Source organism: Acipenser ruthenus, chromosome 5, assembly GCF_902713425.1.
Source record: "Acipenser ruthenus chromosome 5, fAciRut3.2 maternal haplotype, whole genome shotgun sequence".
Lineage (NCBI taxonomy): Eukaryota > Metazoa > Chordata > Actinopteri > Acipenseriformes > Acipenseridae > Acipenser > Acipenser ruthenus.
The window spans coordinates 11,151,522-11,165,396 of NC_081193.1; the positions used below are offsets into that span (position 1 = coordinate 11,151,522).

The 13,875-nt window shown below is 35.3% G+C and overlaps 1 protein-coding gene across 1 annotated transcript in view; it reads right to left on the bottom strand.

Moving 5' to 3' along the window:
* The window catches only part of nbas (NBAS subunit of NRZ tethering complex), a 220,453-nt gene extending 206,661 nt beyond the window's left edge, over positions 1 to 13,792 (bottom strand). The window contains exons 1-7 of the mRNA XM_034004808.3: positions 13,623 to 13,792; positions 12,669 to 12,723; positions 11,345 to 11,381; positions 10,172 to 10,249; positions 8,816 to 8,863; positions 7,710 to 7,753; positions 2,779 to 2,912 (exon numbers count right to left, since the gene is read on the bottom strand). Of these exons, the coding sequence (XP_033860699.3) occupies positions 2,779 to 2,912; positions 7,710 to 7,753; positions 8,816 to 8,863; positions 10,172 to 10,249; positions 11,345 to 11,381; positions 12,669 to 12,723; positions 13,623 to 13,715 (489 nt within the window). The 5' untranslated portion in view covers positions 13,716 to 13,792. The remainder of the gene's footprint in view (positions 1 to 2,778; positions 2,913 to 7,709; positions 7,754 to 8,815; positions 8,864 to 10,171; positions 10,250 to 11,344; positions 11,382 to 12,668; positions 12,724 to 13,622) is intronic.
* Between the last annotated feature and the right edge of the window lie 83 nt (positions 13,793 to 13,875).

Below are 13,875 nucleotides of genomic sequence, written 5' to 3' on the forward strand. Positions count from 1 at the left end.
ACAATGATACCAAACAGCACAGTGACTACTTTTCTCCATTTAAATAGGCTGAATGACTGATTACAAGATTGGAGACATGTGTGATACCAATTAAAGAAACTAATTAGTTTGAAATATCACTATAATCCAATTATTTATTATCTTTTCTAAGGGGTACCAACAAATGTGTCCAGGCCATTTTAGAATATCTTTGTAGAATAAGCAATAATTCATCTCTTTTCACAGCTTCTTTGCTTTATTCTATGACATACCAAAGGCATGCAAGTATACATGATAAAGTAGCTTTTAATTTCATCACTTTTCAGGAGGAATGAAGCTTTATTTCAATTAGCTGTAAGGGTACCAACAAATTTGAGCACGTCTGTATATATATATATATATATTATATATATATATATATATATATATATATATATATATATATTATATATATATATATATATATATATATATATATATATACACACACACACACACACAGTACTGTGCAAAAGTTTTAGGCAGGTATGAGAAAATGCTGTAAAGTAAGAATGCTTTCAAAAATAGACATGTTAATAGATTATATTTATCAATTAACTAAATGCAAAGTGAGTGAACAGAAGAAAAATCTAAATCAAATCCATATTTGGTGTGACCACCCTTTGCCTTCAAAACAACATCAATTCTTCTAGGTACACTTGCACAAAGTCAGGGATTTTGTAGGCATATAGTCAGGTGTATGATTAAACAATTATACCAAACAGGTGCTAATGATCATCAATTCAATATGTAGGTTGAAACACAATCATGAACTGAAACAGAAACAGCTGTGTAGGAGGAATAAAACTGGGTGAGGAACAGCCAAACTCAGCTAACAAGGTGAGGTTGCTGAAGACAGTTTACTGTCAAAAGTCATACACCAAGACTGAGCACAGCAACAAGACACAAGGTAGTTATACTGCATCAGCAAGGTCTCTCCCAGGCAGAAATTTCAAGGCAGACAGGGGTTTCCAGATGTGCTGTCCAAGCTCTTTTGAAGAAGCACAAAGAAACAGGCACCGTTGAGGACCGTAGACGCAGTGGTCGGCCAAGGAAACTTACTGCAGCAGATGAAAGACACATCATGCTTACTTCCCTTCGCAATCGGAAGATGTCCAGCAGTGCCATCAGCTCAGAATTGGCAGAAAACAGTGGGACCCTGGTACACCCATCTACTGTCCGGAGAAGTCTGGTCAGAAGTGGCCTTCATGGAAGACTTGCGGCCAAAAAGCCATACCTCCGACGTGGAAACAAGGCCAAGCGACTCAACTATGCACGAAAACACAGGAACTGGCTGTAGCAGAAGGCAGTTTGTTCGCCGAAGGGCTGGAGAGCGGTACACGAATGAGTGTCTGCAGGCAACAGTGAAGCGTGGTGGAGGTTCCTTGCAAGTTTGGGGCTGCATTTCTGCAAATGGAGTTGGGGATGTGGTCAGAATTAATGGTCTCCTCAATGCTGAGAAGTACAGGCAGATACTTATCCATCATGCAATACCATCAGGGAGGCATCTGATTGGCCCCAAATTTATTCTGCAGCATGACAACGACCCCAAACATACAACGAAAGTCATTAAGAACTATCTTCATCGTAAAGAAGAACAAGGAGTCCTGGAAGTGATGGGATGGCCCCCACAGAGCCCTGATCTCAACATCATCCGAGTCTGTCTGGGATTACATGAAGAGAGAGAAGCAACTGAGGCTGCCTAAATCCACAGAAGAACTGTGGTTAGTTCTCCAAGATGTTTGGGCCAACCTACCTGCCGAGTTCCTTCAAAAACTGTGTGCAAGTGTACCTAGAAGAATTGATGCTGTTTTGAAGGCAAAGGGTGGTCACACCAAATATTGATTTGATGTAGATTTTTCTTCTGTTCACTCACTTTGCATTTTGTTAATTGATAAATATAAACTATTAACATGTCTATTTTTGAAAGCATTCTTACTTTACAGCATTTTTTCACACCTGCCTAAAACTTTTGCACAGTACTGTATATATATATATATATATGATTATTTATGTATTTTTTTTTTTTAAGTAGAATCATTTATATATATATATATATATATATATATATATATATATATATATATATATATTTTACTAGTTTCTTCTCACTGCTGTTTGCCGACAGTGGTACCTTATAATGGAACATGCTGGCAGAAATCGGAACTGTGCATAAAAGAAGTGTCATGTTTTTTAATGGGAGCTGACAGAAGCTTTCAGTATCACTTACTGTGATATTTTGTAACAATTGTAAGCCGACCTGGATAAGGACGTCTGCTAAGAAATGAATAATAATAATAATAATAATAATAATAATAATAATAATAATAATAATAATAAAAACTATACTGTAAATACTGTACAATCTTGGCTCCCAGTCCACAACAACATTTAAATGAATATTAATGTTTTACGGTACTTTTATAAACACATAGCGAGTGAGAGTGGAGCACATCATTTTTCACAGTACAAAGTGGAAATCAATTGGGAAAACTGGTCATCTTTCTGTAGGAAAAGGCAGAAGTAGCTGCAACACACCACTTCATAGAAAATGCAGGACAGATATCATTCCCAGTACTGTATTGTTAGTGTTACGCTTATTTCACTTTTGACAACAATTAGTATCCATGACCATGTGGAGTTATAGAAAACCTTCACTTGATAAGAAGCAATGCCAGGTCTGCATTATGATTGTAATTTGGTGTTGTGCTACACAACAGTTGACCACATTAATTCCACATTATTTGTATAAAGCATTACCATAGGAATGATGAAAAGCTCGCTGCCCATCAGGTCAAACACTCTCACAGTTCCTGTGCTTTCAGCATAGGCAAGAAGAGTGCAGTCATGGCTCCACACAACCTTCCTCCACTGAGAATTAGGATCTTTAGGTACTGTGAAAACACAAAGTGTAATGTCATTTTACAATGTGATACAATTTAAATCAATCACTTACTTAAAATGAAGCAAAATATTAAGTAAATATATCCTGTGTATGTTAGCATTAAACAAGAACAACTATTAATTAAAAGGTACTCTGAAGTACCAGGTAAACATACCAGAGAGGCTTACGTTATAGCACCAATACATGCTACTGCAAACATTTTTTCATCAAAAATTTAAACATGGGGTATCAACTTCCAATGTATTTATTATCACACAGAAATTCAGCGCCTAAGGATTTTCCCTAATGAAAGCTAGCAGACATTAACAACTGTTGACAGTCAGGCAACATCTATGCACTAAAAACATCTTAGTGGAAAAAAAATAATATTATAATAATATAATAATATCTATTTTTTATATAGCGCCTTTTATAGTGGACTACCATCACAAAGCAGAAATCTAGGAAAACTGTTTATGTTTAAAATACAAATCTCCATAAATAAGACACATTTGTAAGCAGACTGGTTTATATAAAAAAAAAAATCTTAATTTTTCATTCATTCATAAGTGAAACGGAGGTTCTTTCTGGTTGTCTAAAAATCATGCACACATCATGCAAGAGTGCTTCAGTAAAGCCAATGAACATGGCAATAATCTAATGTGTCAGGCTGTAACAGGGCGATTATTTCTTTATTTTCAGAACAGGGTACCCCTCTGCCCCTGTGCGATTTATTATTTTGTATTTGTTTTGTTGTATTATTATTATTATTATGATGATGTATTTATATGTATTTATGTATTTTTAAATAACGGCATAGCCGTGTGTTTGTTTTATTTTTATTTTGTGTTCTGGCAGAGGCGAGGTCGGCAGCTCGTCCTCTGCCAATAGTAATTAAAAACCTCGTTTTAATAGTAATTAAAAACCTAGAAGGAGGCCATCTCCCGAATTAATGAAATGATTAATTGTTGCCAATCGAGAGATGGTCATGTGCATAAAAGCCTGCAGCTCTCTGCAATCGGGGTGGGTGTTCAGAAGTGGAGAACGAGAGCAGAGTGAGCAAGTGGATTATAAACGAAACTAAAATATAAATAGGAACAGTGACAGCAACTGTCCAGCCTGACCTATTGTTTGTGTTTAGCGTGCTTGATTATTTTGTTTAAACTTTTATTTTGCTCTGTGAGCGTTGTTTTGTTAAAGCCTTTTTTTTGTTGTTTTGTTATATAAATAAAAACGGCGCACGCCACGTCTTTTGCCCTGCAGTACTGCGTTTGTTTTTGTTCCTGCATCTGGCCACACATCACCATACGGCTACCCTGTCACACACAGGCATTGGGTTTCTTTGGATGTGTGCTGCTTTGAGAATCAATAATGATGTCTCTTGACTAAAGATTACTAATGGCACATAGTCAAAAGGTAATTCTTTAGTTCAGTTGTTTTAATGATTGGTTTCCTTAAAATCTCCTTAAAAAAGACACCATTATGAATATTATCTGACCCGGTGCAAACACAGTTTGCAGGGACAGGCGATCATGGTTCATGATTAATTGGCAAGCAAGATGTTATGGTCTGTTTAATTTAATGATGAAAGTATCAAAGCAGAACAGTTACTTTTAGTGCTGTCGCAGAAAATAAAGGTGCTGGAAGTAGATATTGTCAAAGTAACTGTAGCACTGAATCCAAGTTTTGGGGATTCAGCCGAATACCGAATCCATCTCAAAAGATTCGGCCAAATACCGAACCGAATACCGAATCTACAAAAACTGTCAAGAAAACTGAAGGAAACTGTTGAAAGAAAAACAGACAGGCAGCTACTTACAAGGGGCGCGCATAACCTATAGTTTTGAGCCTTTTAGTTAATAGTATTTTTATTACCGAATGGAAATATATCCCTGAATAAGATTTCAGTTTGAAACTTACAATTTACCGCTAGCCCCCTCCCCCCACAACAGAAATGTCAAAATACAGAACTGTTTACAAGAAAGGAGAGCTGCATCTTTGCCTAACACTCTATTTTCTTTAATGACGTTTCAATCTGTGTCACCTGATCTGAAAGACAGGAGGAAAAAATTACCATGATGAGTGACCTGAATCTCCCTGCGAAATAAAACCCACGTTGACTTAAATGCACCGTGTTTGTAACACATATCAAATAGGCTATGAAATAGTTTTAAAAATATTTTAATAAAACACAGCAGTTCCCAAATGGTTCAACTTCAATAACGTAATTTAATTTACTAAAGCATATTGTTCAACGTCTTGCACATCTGACAGTTGCAAAGTTATTAAAAATATATATTTCTGTGCACCGATTTTTTTTTTTTTTTAATCTCAGTATTATCTCTAGAACACGTTTGACAGACAAAGCACAAAAGTCTACAACAGTTTGCCGTTACTATATATTACAGGTTTACTGCATAACTTTACTCCATGAAATGTTGCATACAGGGGTATGTTTGCATTCAGCATCTGACGTGTTTAGTGCGTGTGCCACCAGTAATTTAGGGAGTGGAGAGCTGCGACAGAGTTCATCAAATGTGTTCTTGTTATTAAATACAACAGTTACGTTCAATACTGGATTCGTGTCTTATTTAAAGAACGGCACACATTGGAGGGATGTGTTAAAATAGATGTGCGTCTGGGCGGCTATAGGGTTCGAATCCTGGATTCGGTGCATCCCTAATATATATTAGGGCTGTCAATTAATCGCAGTTAACTTTTGTGACGTTAATCACACTCCTCTGTCTTGTCCCTCTTACCATATCGGAATTAATTTCCTGCGGCACCATTTTAATACACTCGAGTACAATGCCAGGATTGAATGAGTGTAGTCATCATTTGAATGTAGTCACGGAACCGCATTATGTAGCAAAGCACTCAAACTGAAGGACTTGTGAATGGGAAGTTTATTTAAAAAAAAACGTTGACAGTTAATTGGAGAGAAAGAGGGTTACTTGTATTTACTGTCAAAGTGAGTTCCAGTATCACAGAAGTGCATCTAGTCTGCTGTACCACCTGCGTGCTGCTAAATATGCTTCCACTTCTCAAAATACACTTTCTAGCCCCTTGTCGGTACTATAGCCCTCCCTCCAGTCCATATTTACTATATATAGTTATGTTGTTTATTTAAATTAGCGATACAATAATGAATGCAAAATAAATTCACTTTTAAAACTCATGGTACTGGAAATGAATAATAGTCCAGAATAAAACAAGATTAAATGCTACTGTCTTTACAGAGGTTGAAATACAATTAAGTATCTTGTATACCGTAAGCCTGCCCTCTGAAGTGAAGCTTAATCAACTGTAATGATAGTAACATAAAATGCAATCTGTATGCTTGAATGAAGGGAATACAGTAGCATTTATTTATAACATCCATTTCTGCTTTATCTTCTTTCATCCTTTATGATGAGGCTAGCGTCCATGAAAGATGATGAACCTCAGACAGTTGAAAGGCCCAACATTTCTCATTGAGCTTGAGCATTATTTAAAAAGCAAAAAAAACTGCCAACTGTAATAAACTGTGCCTAGGTTCCTTGTGTCTGTGGGTTAAATTAAGCTCAGGACTCAAACAGAAGTGTGCAAGTGGTCATATATTTTGTTATGTTAGTCAGTTTGTTTTGCATTCTCTGTGTGCTCTGATTAATTTGCGGTCATTCCAGTGTTGGATTTCTCATTTATTATCTCTCGCTCTCTAAACTATTAGTACATTTCACAAGTATAGGGTAGCATATCATTTGCAACCCTGCCATTAAAATAATCTTGCATATTTTGTACACAGTAAGAACAAATTTAATTGTGGCCCCAAGAACTACAGATTGATGATCCAGTGAGCTGCCCTGTACCGTAACTTCATGGCAATTAGAAAAAAAAGATAATTTAATGAAATTAAAGTAGCAAGAAAACATGACTAAATATTTCTTAACCAAAATCTGAAATTGTTGGGTAAAGATGTAATCTGAAATTGTTGGGTAAAGATGTACCAAATGGTTGCTAAGTAACCACAACTTGGTCACATCACTCCCTCTCTAACAGCATATGCTGAAGGAATGGAAACAATCTAGTACAGTTTCCGTGGTAATGACTATAGATTTGTGATGTTACACATTCTGCTACTTCTAGTTTGAAGGTTTTAACTAAGTGGAAGGGTATTATAGAGTGGCAGGCAAATAGGTCAATCGCCAAGTTAGAATAAAATTAAAGTGATTTTTAAAAAGAAAATCTACCTATAGTAATATCTGAGAGCAAGTAGAAAACAGAAGAGTTTGAATGAAGGACCTGCTATATAAATATGTGAGATCTATAAAAGGGGTCAAGTTTTAAAAAATTAAGGCTAACTTGGGACCCTGTATTTTTTTTTTTATTTATTGCTAGTAGTTCCTGTTTGCAAAAAAAAAAAAAAAAAAAAGGGTTGGTAGATCACAGCTTTGCTTCGCTGATCTCCTAAATGAACTTGGCTGTTCTTGCACATGTGAAATGTTTTGGTCACATGTAGTATTCAATACAATTTGTTCCTCTTAGAAGATTCATCAGGTCAAAAACAAAATGTTGTCGATGTTGGTGTCATTGGAATGTTGGAATGGAAAAAAATAAAGAAAAATAAGCCCTCCAGGAGCCTACATATTTTCACTTCACTACCTCTCTCTCTTGTGATTATTACTGCTCTTATAATGATGTTTGGTTATCTGCTCAGAGGAGCCGACTCTGGGCTCTTCACCTCCGTTACAAGGCTCGGTTTACTGAAGCTGGAGGAAAATACTCAAACTGTGAAATAATAATAATAATAATAGCTAGGATATTTTACCTTGACACTTTCCAATGACTGAACCAAAATCATCTCTTGCTGATCTGTAAAATGAGTAACATATATGAGATTAACAAAAATTAAAAAACAGGCATCCATCTTTCATGTAGCTAAAAACAGGGGTGTTGACATTGAAATTAGTGTAAAGGAATTCATAAGGATTTAAGAAATACAAATATTAAATGGACAATATACAATATCAATACACAATAGGCTTGTGGCAGCTTTACTTGGATTAAAATAAATCCCAAAAAATGTTATAGTAAAAACAGATAATAAAATGACACAGGATATGGCATAAAAAAGTAATATGTAACAAATGTATTCTCTAGAAAATTATAGGATAACAAATAGCTTAAGTAAGCCCAAATAATGTATACAGAAATAAGACACCTATTGCAGAGGAGTGTCACCCATTCCAGATTTTAAAAAGGTTTGTGTATTGCTAATTGACATTTTTGTAATCAATATGCATAAACAGAGTCAGAAAGTTAACACTTGAGGACATCAAAACCTTTCTTTTCTAATTAGTTTTAAGAAATTACCTTTTTATTGCAATATAAAACCCAGAAAATGTGCTATAAGGACACAAGGGCATGGTTACAAATCTAAATAATGAGACTGTTGAAGGACAAATATAATATCGCTTCTTGGATAACTACTTGCTAGACACTAAGGGAAATGAGCTGCAACTGGGAAGTCGAACCTACATCAAAGTTTCCAGTTAATGACAAACAGACAAGGGTAATGCAAGTGCTAGATCACACTGGCGTTATGATGATTGTTTCTCACAGAATGTTTCCATAATGCTGTATTTCTTTCCTTGGTTTTATTACACAACAGGATTGAAAACAGAAACCTGAAAAGGTCATTCTACATGGCACAAATTATTACTTATAGAATTTACAATGTGGAAAATGAAGAAGTCAGCTAGATAGTATTCAGCAATTCAGATAATGATTAGGCTGTTATGCCTAATGTAGAATAAGCAATACAGTCCATATTGAAAGGATTTGATGGCATATTAAAGCCTCACTGATAACAAAAACTGAAAATGAGGCACTTCTCTCAAAAACATTTTTGTTCAACTTAAGCATTTCAATTACCTGATCTCAACACACTGGTCCTGCACAACAGCCAGCAGCTTCCCATTACTATAAATGAAAAAAGAAAAGGTACAGGCAGATACAATAGCAGAAGTGGGTTGCTCTTTATAATTCTCAAAAATGTAAGAGTAATTTTTATGTTTTTGTTTTCCCTTACCTTTTTATGACATGTGCAATCATTCTAAATGCTGAATAGTGATTTAATATTAAGTTTTAAAGATTTTTTGGTATAATCTGGGACTGTGCTTTAAATTGTTTTGAAAAGCCCAGTTCTTTATCAAAGTTGCCTGAACTTCTATATTACACTCTCTCATTCCGGTAAGTGATTTCCATGGCTACCAGCAGTGACCCTTTCGTTTTCTTCCACTGAAGCCACTTATTTTTCGAAAGTGGAGTCTTTGCAGTTACTGCAGGTTTGTTCCAGTAATACCTGTTATGTAAATTAATCATCATAACTTTATACAATCTTTATATACTGTTCAGTCTGCTTTGTGCTAGTTAGATACAGGGATAACTGAGAGAACTGGATTGTTTTGGATTTTTAGAGCAAACTTACTGAAGGGACGTTACCTGTATTCACTAAAAAGAATGGGAAAGTGCGACAGAAATTAGGATTAAACCATTCAAAGCACTTTCCCATAAAAACTCAATATTTGAGCAATTGCAAATATCATAATATCATAATAATGCAATTGAGGCTTCTGGCTACACAGTATTTTATAAACGTAAGTGTTTTAATCATATTTATATTATGGTGAACAGCTCTTATTATTGTATCTTTGACCAACCTGAGGTCCGTTGGCCTCTTTTGGTCACTAAGTAAATAGAAAAAGGTTTGTACTGTATAAGAATTTAGCTACTGCATCTACCAATTGTATGTGGCACTACAAATAATGCAACAGCATATCAACAAATATACTCTGTGCAACAACATCTTAAATCCTATTTATCTATCTGCTCAGTATCCAAAATACTTTTTAAGTCTGTTGTGTAAAACATATGCTTTTAGACCTATACTGATCATGGTTTGTGAAAAGTTTCCCAAATACCAAGGTGGTCCACATCTATCTTAGGAAAACCTTAGGGAACTACTGCTTCAGACAGTTTGAAGGGGCTTTTGAACAGAGCACCAATCGCTCTTTGACACCTAAAATGTAATATAAAATGTAAACCATTTAGATTGATGGGTTAACCACATTATCTAGGGATGCTACACATAGTAAGAAACCTTTGAGATGTTGCAGACTACATGCCATAGAAGGGACCAAAAAGAATGGATGTATCCTCTTTTTCTTTGTCTTTCTTGTTGCCTTACACAAGTTAATAATATGATACCAAAGGTAAAAGTCCCATTACCTTGCGAGGACCAACTGCCAGTTAATTTGTTTACTGACTAGTTGGACAAGTCCAGGAGGTAGGGAGGAACTTGCTGGGCTTTATATGAAAAAGAAAAAGAAAAAAATGTAAAAGCAGTGAAAATATTAAAACAAATCTCCAGTTAAAAACACAAAACATAAGTTATATACATATACTGAAGGCTCAAATAAAACCCAGATACATCTGTATCCTAATCTAAAATCCAGCTTGATGTTCTACCTCTGTTGCCTAATACAAGCACTACTGTAGTTCCTTTGATGGATATTTGGCATAGAACACATGCCATCTGGTGGCCAAATACGGTAATTCTTATTACAGTATTCTTAAAAGATTAACATGAATTAACTGCACGACGGGATACATCTTCTACTCCCAAAAAATATATATATATATATATTTTTTTTTTTTTCCAGAAACCTTGTAAATATGTTTACATAGGACTGCTTATAAATACAATTGCTGGCCACCACCACTCACCCACACAAACTAAAAAGTCAAACCAAATTACTGAAACATTAAAAGACTACGGTAGTCTAAACATTTGTCAAATATTTTTCTTGTAACATGGAGTTATTTTATAGTTATGGGTAGGGGTCTACCTAAATCGTGATTTCACAGAAATCGGGAAATTGTGGAGTCACCGCGAAATTCACCTCTTTTAGGGGCCAATGCATACCAGACAAGTACGGAGAGAGAGAAAAAAGGAACCTTGTTTAAATGAACTACTGCACAACGCAAGCGACGCAAACTACGTATCTTCCTTCTTCGCCATCCTGTGTGCATTCTCAATGTATGGGCAAGTCCACACCAGACAGAGAATGCTTGCCTTTAACAAATAACAGCACTCTGTTTTACTAAGGAAGCAAGTACCACTATTTTTAGGCTTTTACAGTGCTCTGAAATATTGTCTACTTAGGTTTATTTAATGTTTAAGATGGTCCGCGAAATCCTACTTTTACTCCATAACCAATAACATTAAATCACAAGGTGTCTAACTGCAGTATCTCAAATGATCAAGGATTCCCCGCAACTGGGAAAGGGGTAGATTGTGTTTTGATTACGGATATGGATGTAGCAGAGAGTAACTCTAAGTGAAAATACAACATGGTACTCAAAATCTCTCAATACTAACATGTAAATACATTAACTTACCTGTACCAAAGATAGTGAAGTATAAACTTGAATGGTCCTGAAACAAAGAAAACAAACTAACTTAAACATCCAGTATCATGGTTTAGCCTACATTCTTTTTCAATTCTAAACAATTTTACCTTACCTGAGAGTTTTCATGCAGTGTTTTGCCGTGTTCTCTTTTTCCTATTTCGAGAGACCAGCCTCCTGTTGGGTTACCTGAGCTAATCCCTTGTGCATTTGCAATTAAGGAGCCGTAAATAAAATTCCAAGTACAACTTCAAATAACAGACTTGTTTTCAAAAGACTGCAAGGAATAAAGATTTACCAGCTCACCGCAATAGAAGTAACGTGTCATTATAACCTTATCAGTGTTAGATTTTTCCTAAAATGACTAGTAACAAAATAAATTCCTAGAATCATGTTTGCTATAATCACCTACAAATTAAGATATGCAGTCATGATCACAGTCAAGAATAAAAGTATAAATACAGGCAAAATATGCTATAAAAGATAAGGTCTAGACTAGACATGCACCAGTCAAAGCAACAGTTATTATAATGTTGTATCCCTAATAATAATAATAATAATAATAATAATAATACGCATTTATTTAAAAAAAGTGAAATGCTTTTCTGTTATATTTGTTACTGCTCGAATATATACACATACATACTTTTAGGGATGTATTTCAGAGTTGATTGATATTTTAATAATGCAAATATGTGTTTGCAAGTCCTTTTTTATTATTATTACTGTAACGGGACCGTAAGATAAAAAAAATTAATGAATGAACAAATAGCTTAAAAAATATACTATGATGACAATTTGGCCAGCCTTCTGTCAAGAACTGGGCACACGATGACAACAGAACACTGTGGTTCTGACCATAGCTCACAACCAGAGCGGTCATGGTACTTATTTTACTGAGTTCAATTATCGGAAATTTAAAAATGACATTTTAATGGTGCCTAACAATACTAAAACCTTTTAAGTAAAAGGTTGGCTAACGTTAAGGGGGTTACCCATCAACCACATTTTGACCTCGCTATAACTTTTGACCCCTGATTTTTTACCTGATCAGTCTAAAAATGTAACTTGTGGTGGTTTGCCTGAAACAACCCCAAGAAAAAAGTTTGGTGTAAATCGGAGTTGATAGATTTGTCACGGAATGACCCTATCGGCAAACCAACCAATCACACAGAATTACTGATATTTCTATATTTTATGACCATTATATACAAAGCAAAATATTAAAAGTAACTAAGCGGATACATTTAAGGCAATATGAAAAAGCATCACATCCAGAATATTAATGCCAGCAATTACAGAAAAGAAATCCTACCGGTGATAGCCTTTGTGAGGGCAGATGTTGACCCTTGTTCTCTGCTTCCTCTCAGCTGCAGTTACAAAAAAAACGAATCAATCACACACACTTGCACAATTGACATTCCAAAATAACTACAGTAGCAATAGTATAACGTGTATTCCATGCCAGGTACACGCGGTAAAATGATTTATGACCTTTAAATATAGTGTAATGTTTCCAAAAAAAAAAAAAAAACATGCACACCCAACAAGACAACAAACCTGGCTAGCAATTATTTCAGAGCCAAACCACCTGCCTAAGAATTCCTTATAAAAACATTTTGCTTACCTTACCTTGTACTACAGTTAGTTTTATAAAGTAGTGGGTACGTTACTCTTGTAGGCACATATCTAACACTTACGCTTATGGCATGTAAGTTCTTCTTACTAAATGGACTCCCTCTTGAGTGGCGATTTATAATGTACAGAGAGTAACAAAAACGCGTAAGTAAGGATAAGGTTACCATCTGTGTACACGGTGTAACTATCAGTTTCTTACAAATTAACACGACATTTACTATGGTTTACCATGTTTAATATTAAAACATATTACTATGCCTCTCAGCGCTTTACGATGTTTCACTATGCTTTCACTTTGCTGTGTTTTTTTTTACTATGGTAAGTTAATGAAAGAACACTACGTTTACAAGTGATTGAAGCAGGTAGCTTAAGTTTCAGTATCACAACATTATTCCGTTGAGGTTGTATTCACTTTAACATTACCATTGCTTAATTTACTTTCAGTATAGCATTTTCTAGTATGTATTTATTAATTGTATTGCATTTGGTTGCTATCACTGTACTGCTGTCACGGTGCATCGTGTGCTACGTGGCTCTGTGCCCTCAATGCTTCGCTAAGGTTTCACTTTTCCAGTTTCTTATGCTTTGAATTCTGACAAGTTAGGCTTCCACTTGCGTTTTCAGAACTGACCTGGGTATCGGTCTCCTGTGACCATTCGGTATTTATAAGTAAATCATAGAGAATGTTCTCCTCTTCATGTACTACACTGCTATCCTCAGCCATGTTTACGCAGGACAACGACAAGATCTCAGAATGCCCAATCCTACGGAAGCCGAAAGAGCACAGTACACTTTTTAATAGAACGGAAATTAAATTATTGCGTTCCCTCAATGGAACTTTTGTATACATGCAATACTTTATCACGTACAATTGTATGTTATAT